Raw genomic sequence first — 9,272 nt, 5'->3', positions numbered from 1 at the left:
CTTGCTCTGATCCACTGTGGCTAAATAATGTCAGCGTGAAGAGCTTCAGCGGGATTGTGAGAGAGCCCCACATCAGACTGTTCCACAGCTCAGTGAGAGGTGGGCAATCCCTGTTCAAACGGGCTTAGCACATACCCTTCTCCCCAGCATCTCCCACTGGCTAGCTTAAGCGGCTTCCTGCCATGTGTGCGGACTTTTGTGGATTTCACGCTAATGCGCCTCTCTCCATGGGCCCATCCTCCATGAATTTCTCTAGTTCTTTTCTTAATCTTGAAGGTCTTGGCCTTCACAACACCCTCTGACAAGGAGTTCCACAGGTTGACTGTGAGTTGTGTGAAAAAATACTTCCTTTTGTTTGTTTTAAACCTGCTGCCAATTAATTTCATTTGTGACCCCTACTTCTTGTGTTATGAGTAAATAACACTTCCTTATTTACTTTCTTCACACCAGTCATGATTTTATAGACCTCTATCAGATCCCCCTTAATCATCTCTTTTCCAAGCTGAAAAGTTCCAATCTTTTTAATCTCTCCTCATATGGCAGCCGTCCCATATCTCTAATAACGTTTGTTGCCCTTTTCTGAACCTTTTCCAATTCTTTTCCAATATCTTTTTTGAGATGAGGCGACCACATCTGCACGCAGTATTCAAGATGTGGGTGCACCATGGATTTATATAGAGACAATATGATATTTTCTGTCTTATTATCTATCCCTTTCCTAATAATTCCCAACATGCTGACTGACACTGCACGTTGAGTGGATGTTTTCAGAGAACTATCCACAATGACGCCAAGATCTCTTTCTTGAGTGGTAACAGCTAATTTAGATCCCATCATTTTATATGTTTAGTTACTTTTGTGCATTCAGGCCTAGGCACCTATCTGTCTCTTTAGGCTCCTAAATCCTTTGGAAAATCTAGCCCTTCAGTGCCTCAATCCCACTTTCAGGCACCTAAGGCACTTTGGAAAATGTTCCCCTAGTGGGAAGAGGAGTGATGTATGTTTCATGTGAGCTTTGTACCACGTACTGCCGTAATCTCAGCCACCAGCTCTGAGTTTGTCACCTCTTATGCCCCTTCCAGCCCTGCTCTGCCAGTGTTGGCGGTCTCTGCGCCCTCTCTAGTTCCTTCTCCCACTTCCTGCCCTTGTTCTATGCTGGCCTCATGTATCAAATGCTCTCCCAGAGACTTTTTGCCAAGCCACTACCCAACCCTCTTTCAGCCCTCTAAAAGCTCATTCCTTCCACATTGCTCATGAGAAGTGAGGAATTTTAGATATACCCCCTCCCAACACAAAACAAAATTATGGAACCACTAAGACGCATACACGTAAAGCTGAGTAAGGGCACAACCCTATGGTCACAATCAACATCCCTTCTGACCCTATCTCCGATTGTTGCACGTATTCATTGCATCCTGTACAAAACTGGGCCATGATCCTGCAAACAGCTGTGAGAGGATTGACCCTCCAGCCTTGCCAGAGCCCTGTTGAAGTCAGTGAGGCTCTGCATGGGTGTAGAGGTCCCATTACAGGATCAGGGCCTTAGACTGCCCTGTCTTTAGGCTGGGGGACCTTGTCTCTTTGAAGAGCACAGCAGCCTCTGGGGAATGGCATAAATAACGGGCCATGTAACTGGAATGGTGCTAAGCCGATTTACAGCAGCAGAGGGTCTGATCCAATATCTTCCAGTATTACGTCCCCCAGAAAGAACGAACTATATGAAGGTATCATCCCTCATGCAAAGACCAAAGAACAACCAGCCAAACAAGACATAATTTGTTATTACTTTATTAACAACGCGGCTGTTACAATTCTTCAAGTAAAAAGGGGATTTCTTTCATTTCGAATAAAAATTAAAATATAACTCTGAATATAGATTTTCATTTATTTACATGAAAACATATATACAGAATACAATCTTACAGCAAACTAACAACATGCCCTTTGCCCTGTTGAATTTTAAAAAGTAAAAACACCAGCAAGTTTGGGGGGGGGGTTGTTACACACCGAAGGGGCTATATACATAAGATCTGAATCAAATCTGCGATACAAACTGGAATGCAAAACGGTCAAAGGACTTCCCACGGACACCACTATGAAGGGGTTATGCTGCTGGTTGCCATGCTATTTTCTATCATTATTTGCTTTAAAGAGCTGATCGGGTGTAACTGATCATCTTTTTCTGATCTTGTTTTCATTCTGAGTTTACTAACCTAAGGGTTGGTTCTATCCAAAGCGTACAGAAATGTCTTGCCTCCCTTGAACTGTTTTACCAATGACACAGTCCAATGCCCAGCAGGACGACTAACCCTGCCTGTGGTCTCAATGGTGGCAGTTCTTAAATAGCCACACAAGCATTTTTCCAGCAATCAGGTCTCTACAAAGGAGAGAACTTGGTTTATGTCCGTTAATATTTATCACTGAGAGCCAAGGGCCTGATCCAGCAAAGCACTGAAGCACATGCAGGGGAGCCATCGCTTTGGTTTCCATGGAACTGCTCATAGGTTTAAAGTTTAAGCACGTGCTTGAGGGCTTGATCCAATGTCTATTTAAATCACTCTGAGTCCTTCTATTGACTTCAATGGAAATTAGACCAGGTCCTAAAGGTAGGATACACAAAGGTATTTAGGCACCTAACTCCCTTTGAAATCACCTAAAGGTTTTGCTGTCATGGGCCCAAACTCAGCTGTTCTCACCCAGGACCAGATCCCCCCGATCCCAAAGTTGGAGACTTGAAAATGCCATAAGCTTCCTCCCTGAGGGTTTCTTGGGAAGCATCCCCTCCGATGGAATGAGTTTGATGGGGAGAAGTGGCCTCCTGAACCCACAAATCCAGGGGGGTCACAGGAAATGGAACCCCAGAGGAAAGAACAATCTCACTCACGGCTCCCTCCTGCCCCATGAGTGCCCAAAGCTGTGCTGCTATTGGCCAACCCCCTCGGCAGTCATGGAGAAAACTAAACTCCTACCTGCGAACATCTGAAAGCTATAGACAGAGGACGTAGCGTTGACTGTATTTCTATTTACTGGCATGTTTTTCTTTTTTGGCACTTGAGTTTTTAGCCACAAGGAACAATCTGAGCCATGTCTATTTCAGAACACATTGCACGAGAAAAGAAAAAACGTTTGAAATGGCCTGACATTTCTGAACTCCAAGAAACTGTAATGGGAATTGGCTCGTTCTCAGAGATGCTGAGCATCTGCAGCGCTCACTGAAGTCAATGAAAAGGCTCCAGAAACCATCGGGCCTCCTTTTTTAAGTGGGTAAAGACTGATTTAGTGGTCTGGCCTTGGCCAGCTGGGTTTGAAAGAGCTGGTGACGGTTTGCTAAGGAATGCACTGACTTTCCAATCGAGACGGGTTTCAGATTAAATTTAGGTGGTGACAGGACAGATTTGCGGGGATTTAGGCACCTCACTCTAGTTCACTTTCAGTGGGAGTTAGGCGCCAAGCCTGAGTACCTTTTGTAAACCTCACTAGGCACCTCTCTGATCTTTAGGAACCTGTGGCCCTGTGTAAATGGACGTGCAGGAAGTAGTGTAGACAGTATATCACTCACCTTCTCAATAAGGGCCCCGTTCTGCAAGGCGCATCATTGGAAGTGCTGAGTGCCATCAATTTCCATTGGGTGTTGAGCGTACTCAGGGTATGTCTACACTTCCCATGGATCGATGCTGCGGTGATCAATCCACCGGTGGTCAATTTAGTGGGTCTAGTGAAGACCCGCTAAATCGACCACAGATCGTTCTCCACATGCTTCCTTCTTGGAGCCTAGCTGCTCTCAGGCCCAGCGGGCTGGGCTAGCAGAGTGAGGCTTAACGTGCGTCCTTCTCAGTGAAGGCAATGGAACCAGAGTACTGCTTCTTGGCCTTAAGGAATGACCTACCATGGACAATAATATTCCCAGCCTTTGACCAGGGTAACCATGTTCAGGCCCTTTAGCTCTTCCATCTACAGAGATAAAATATGCCATTGCAAACCCGAGTCCCCTGTCTAAGAGCCAAATTCCGAACTGGGATAACAAGATGCAGCTTCATCAAGAGAGTCTGCACCCGATTACATCCATTCTGAATTTGACCCAATAGATATTAGGTGAAAATATGTCTGTTTATTAGTATTCGACCTAGCAACTTTATCCACATTTCACCCTAGAGCAATCTTTGTTCCATAGATGACCTTAGCAACACACTATTCTAAAACCTTGTTCATTTTCTGGAACTTGAATTGCGTGCCGGAAAGCATCATCCGTCAATTCTGATGTCTGCTCAAATCTTTACGTGACAATCCGAGCACCTCGTACAATTAAACCGTGTTCAGAATGGGTTTTCTTTTACCTACAAAAAATTGGTTAGGAAATTCAGCTCCACTTCTCTGCAAAGGCAATTATAACAACAGACTACGTACATCTGTTTGATACCTTCCCACTGGCTATTCTAGGTGTCAATCTAACAACACACTTGCCACACAGGCCAATTCAAGGTAATTTCAGAATAACTAAGGACTGGAGGCCACAGCTATCAACTGTCTCCAAAAGGAAGTGAGAACATAAATGAAGACAGTTAAGAAAAACAAGCTGAAAGTGGGGAGTAGAAATATACAGCTTATATGGGCGAAAATTAAACTCTGCTTTTTTGATAGATGTGATTTAAATCTCACTGATTATTACCATAAAGAAGCAACCAACAGTAAAAGCTCCCCTTGTAACTTTCATGAGACTAGGTCAGTAGTCAAAGGACCGCCTCCCACATGTGCTGACTTTTGTTTTTGCCTGTGGGTGCTCCTCTCTGCCCCCTCCCCACCATGCAGGCCTCGGGGGGGAGGGGTGGGAGAGGCCAAGCAGGGTGGGGGCTTTGAGGGGGTAGAGGTGGAGCAGTGGGCAGGGGCTTGGGGGGAAGATGCTGAGTGGGGGTGGGGCCTTGGGGCTGAGCATGGATGGAGCAGGGGGCGGGGCCAAGGTCCAGGTACCAGGGCTCACAAAAGATTAATCCAGTCCTCTGGGTGGTGAGCACCCCCTATTTTCTTTTGGTGGGTGCTTGAGCCCTGGAGCACCCACGGAGTCGGTGCCTATGCTGCCACCCAACGTCTGGACATAGCTAAGGATTTCAAGACTGGACATTATCCTGTGTGCAAAGTATGCAGCCGTCCACACCCCGATTCATTCTTACAGGAGTATTTCACTGCCCCAGAAACAGCTACAGTTAGATGACGTTCACTCTATCAGCACTGTGAATGATCCTAAGTTCTTGCAGTAGTAACAAGGAGCTTGGATGCATTAAACTCCTCTCTGGGCCAGGTTCTCTGGTGAGCTTCAAAATGAGGCAAAGGGCCTGAAAATTCACTAGTATCAGACAGCCCTTAGCTAGGGCAGCTCAGGCATGTTCAGCTCCTGTGCCACATACCCCCCTGCCTGGTCCAAGAGTGTGTGTGTGCACTCTGGTCTTCCTTTGATAGGATATAGTCTCTTGAGACTACAGCTGGCTGACAGGTTAGAGCAGCCCTGAGGGTGCTCTAACCTATGCCAGGGTGGGGAATAGTCTCAGCTAGACAGGAAGCTGTAATAGGCCCCCTGGTGCCCCTTTTGGTTGTCCCCTATGCAAACTAGGCACAGAATATGATCTGGGCCCTTTCTTTATATGAGTTTAATCATAGGAAATTTTAAAAGAGATGGCGGATATTTAAAAAAATGAGGACGTTATAAAGGGATCATAAACAATTATCAAAATGATTAGAGTGACATGGGCCGCTGCTCTATGTCCAATAGAATTTCCATTATAAAATCCATCTCTAATGACTTGTAGGTAAGGGTTAATTCATTTAGTGATCAAACAAAAAGCCTCAGCACAGGAGCAGCCACTTTTTCCTTGTCCTCTAAATAAAAGATCATTTAAACTTTAATACTAGGATCTGCAGGACAAAGCAGCTGAGCCTGATTCTGCCAGTCCCCCCATGTATGAAACGTCTATCAAAATCAATAGGTGTCTGGCAGGATCCAGCCCCATTAGTAGCAATTTCTTTGTATCCAAATTCCAGAAGAATAAAAGTAATCAAGAGCAGAAATAATGGCACCAAAAGGCAAACTAGAAAGACTCCTTGAGACTCTATAGGGCCATCTATATAGAATCTATACTGAGTCAATAGTTCTTGCATAAAACATGCTCCTAAGCAGATTTTGATACAGTACGTAAGGGATGTTTCAGAGTCATTACACTGCACCAAAAATCCATAGAATTTAAGGAGTCCTCAAGAAGGAATTTGTATGGTTGAACCCAATGGCAGTTAATGGTCAGTAGGCTTCTCTGAGCATACCCAGTCTTCAGGATACAGATTCAAGTCAGCTGCAATGAGACAGTGTAAACCAGAGCTTTAAAGTAAACTCCAAAAAGAATTGAAACCAAAAATCGATGTTGAAGTGATAACGTTCGAGATCTGGGTCAAGAGGGCAAAAACTCTGGCATTCAGAATGAAGACAAAGATTACGTTTCTGTCTCCACCGGAGTGTGATTTGACATCACAATATCCTAACAGCGCTGTGCAAAATGTTTATAACAAACCCAAGATTCGGGCAGAGCTCCCTGAGCCTTGAGGACAATGGCTTGTTTGTGGCTTCAGAGGAAACCATGTAAAAATCTGTGGCTTCCCCGTAACCCAGCATAAACGTGATGGTTTGGGCTGAGTTTTGCCTTTTTGGGGAGAGTCATTCAAACCCCTCAATCTTGGTCCTGATTCTGATCCTGCTTTCAGCCGTTTTACAAATGGAGTTAATCCTGATTCACAACAGGCCCAACGGGGGGCAGGAGCACATGAGAAATGGTAAAAAGGTCCTACGAACCCCGATGACCCAAACCCTAGGTGTTTCACACAACTCTTTATCCTCGCTGGGCCAGGTTCTCTGGTAGACTCCAGCTACTTTGCACCGCTCCAATGACACAAAGGAGTCCCACATCCAGTTGAACTGGCCAGAGTGGCACAGAACAGCTGGTGCACACTGGTGAATCTGGACCTTGGTAGACATAGGCACAAAAGGATGGGTTGGGCCAGATCCTCAGCTGGTGTAAATGACCATCCCTCCTCGCTGCGGTTTTGGGCCAAAATTCTGATCTCACTTACCCGAGCATAAATCCAGGCGACACAGCTGACTTCAAGAGATTTACGCAGGTGAAGATGAAATCAGAATTTGCTCCAAAACCTCATCCTTAAATCTGAATGTCCTTGTTTTCTGGGGATTCAAAGTCAGACCTTGAATATTAAGTGACTATAACTTAATGGGCTTTAGTATAAAATACTTCATGCATGCTCCATGGCAAGAATGAAGGAAGTACTGTACAGATCCAACCACAGAGACAATCAGCTTACTGTACATAGCTATATTGGGCTTGGGAAGAGTTCCTGGGTCCTATGCTTTAATGCACGCCTTTTAGATCATTGTATTTGTGACTGATACAACAGAGAGCATGGTTTGGATTTCCCATTTAAAAATCACTTGATAATATGTTCCTCATTGCATCACTGTTATCTCTCTTTCCTTTTAAGACTGAAAAGAAAAAAAAGCACATCGATCATTAAGATCAAAGTTGCAGGAAGCCATGGGTCACTTGAACAACGATCACTCACATTTCAATATGAAAGAAGTGTTTTGGAATCACCGACGGGATCGTTTATGTCCAGCAATTGACCTTAAGACATCACAATCAGCTATAAATGCTTGAACATTTTCCCTATGGAATGTGTTTGCCATTTGCAGGAAGGCTTGCTATGTCATGGCCTTGCTCCCCCACAATATCACACTCTTGGAGAATTTCACAAAAAGAGACGGCAGCAATACTTCAATGTGCTTTACAAATACGGAAATATTCATTCCACTTGGATTTTTTTTTTTACAGGGTTCCAATTCCACGTGTTTTGAGGAAAAACCCAAGTGAACTGTAACGTTAAAAATAAAAAAAAGAGAGAGAGGAGAAGGAAATGCAAGGAGCACTAGAGTCAGTTGGCGTATTGTGCATAGAAAGCAACTTTTACTCGCTCGATCTGGTGACACAACTTGATGGCTGGGCCAAGTTTCAGCTCCATGCATTCTTGCACTGTTGGGAGCGTCAGTAGTAGAAGTGCTTGGCCATCAATGTCCTAGGGAAAGAAGAGACAACGAGAAGTTGCTGTTTGCAGACTACTACGCAGAACTTGAAAAGGTGGAACAGTCGATTTTGCTTTAGGGCTGGTCAAAGCGGGACTGACATCCTGGGAGAGGAAGGTGTCTGGCCACCCGGCAGCAGCATATTCGTATGCATGATTTATCTTACATCTAGAGGTTCCAACTGAGATCAGAGCCCCACAGAGCTACGTGCTGTGGAGACAGTTCCTGCCCCATACAGCTTACACTCTAAACAGACGTGGATGAGAAAGAGGAAGTACTATCCCCATGGTACAGGTGGGGAAGCAGGCCCCAGAGAGAGGCCTTAGGTCAGACAGGACACGTGAGGCAGAGCAGGGAGCTGACTGCAGAATTTTGGAGTCCTGTTCCTTAACCACAATGCCATACTTCCTCTCTATGCTGCGTTGGCCCCTGACCTGGAAGGAAAATCTCTAGGGAGTAGAGGGCAGTTCAAAGCATGCTCCATACAGTCTTTGGCTTCCCTGCTACTAACAAAAGTGCTAATTCGGATCTGGCCACTGGGAACCAATTTAGGCCACTGGTGCACTGATACCACTGTTTATGATTGCTGATCTCTACGGTCTCATTCCCCCATCAGTCTGTCTTATCCACCTGTTGTCTTTAGTCTTATAATTAGATTGTAAACTCCTTGGGGCAGGGACTGTATTTTTGTTCTGTGATTGTACAGCTCCTAGCATATCCGCTTCTGGTTCATGAGTAGGGCTCCCAGGCCTGTGATATACTGTATAATAATAATTAATAATAAAATAACTCATTTCACATAGGCCACTGAACAGCCGTCAGAGGGCAATCGTTTTCAGACACAACCAATGGGGTTTGGCTTTGAACGGCAAGTGAAAGATTCCTATAGTTCTTCCCTGGTTCCCTTAGCTGCCCAGTGCCCCAGATGAAATAGATTTTATAACCATTATCTCCTGGTTTCCTCCTTGGTTCTGCTGATTAATTAAGAGTTCAGGTCTTTAAGAAAAACAAAAACCTACCACATTTAAAGCCAACAAGCAGAATCTGAACATATGATCACAGGGGAAAAATAGAGGAATCAAACTGCAGTCAAAGAAATTCACAATGTAAACACAGTAAAGGTCAGAAAGAGCACAAACTGTGT

The 9,272-nt window shown here is 44.8% G+C and overlaps 1 protein-coding gene across 5 annotated transcripts in view; it reads right to left on the bottom strand.

The window, feature by feature from the left end:
- Positions 1 to 7,817: 7,817 nt before the first annotated feature.
- Positions 7,818 to 9,272, bottom strand: part of SFMBT2 (Scm like with four mbt domains 2) — a 192,354-nt gene continuing 190,899 nt past the window's right edge. For all 5 annotated transcript variants that reach the window (XM_039519596.1, XM_039519600.1, XM_039519597.1 and 2 more), the window contains exon 21: positions 7,818 to 8,121. In XM_039519596.1, the coding sequence (XP_039375530.1) occupies positions 7,981 to 8,121 (141 nt within the window). In that variant the 3' untranslated portion in view covers positions 7,818 to 7,980. The remainder of the gene's footprint in view (positions 8,122 to 9,272) is intronic.

This window comes from Mauremys reevesii, linkage group 1 (genome assembly GCF_016161935.1).
Source record: "Mauremys reevesii isolate NIE-2019 linkage group 1, ASM1616193v1, whole genome shotgun sequence".
In the NCBI taxonomy this organism is placed as follows: Eukaryota; Metazoa; Chordata; order Testudines; family Geoemydidae; genus Mauremys; species Mauremys reevesii.
This window is presented reverse-complemented; position numbering and strand designations above follow the sequence as displayed.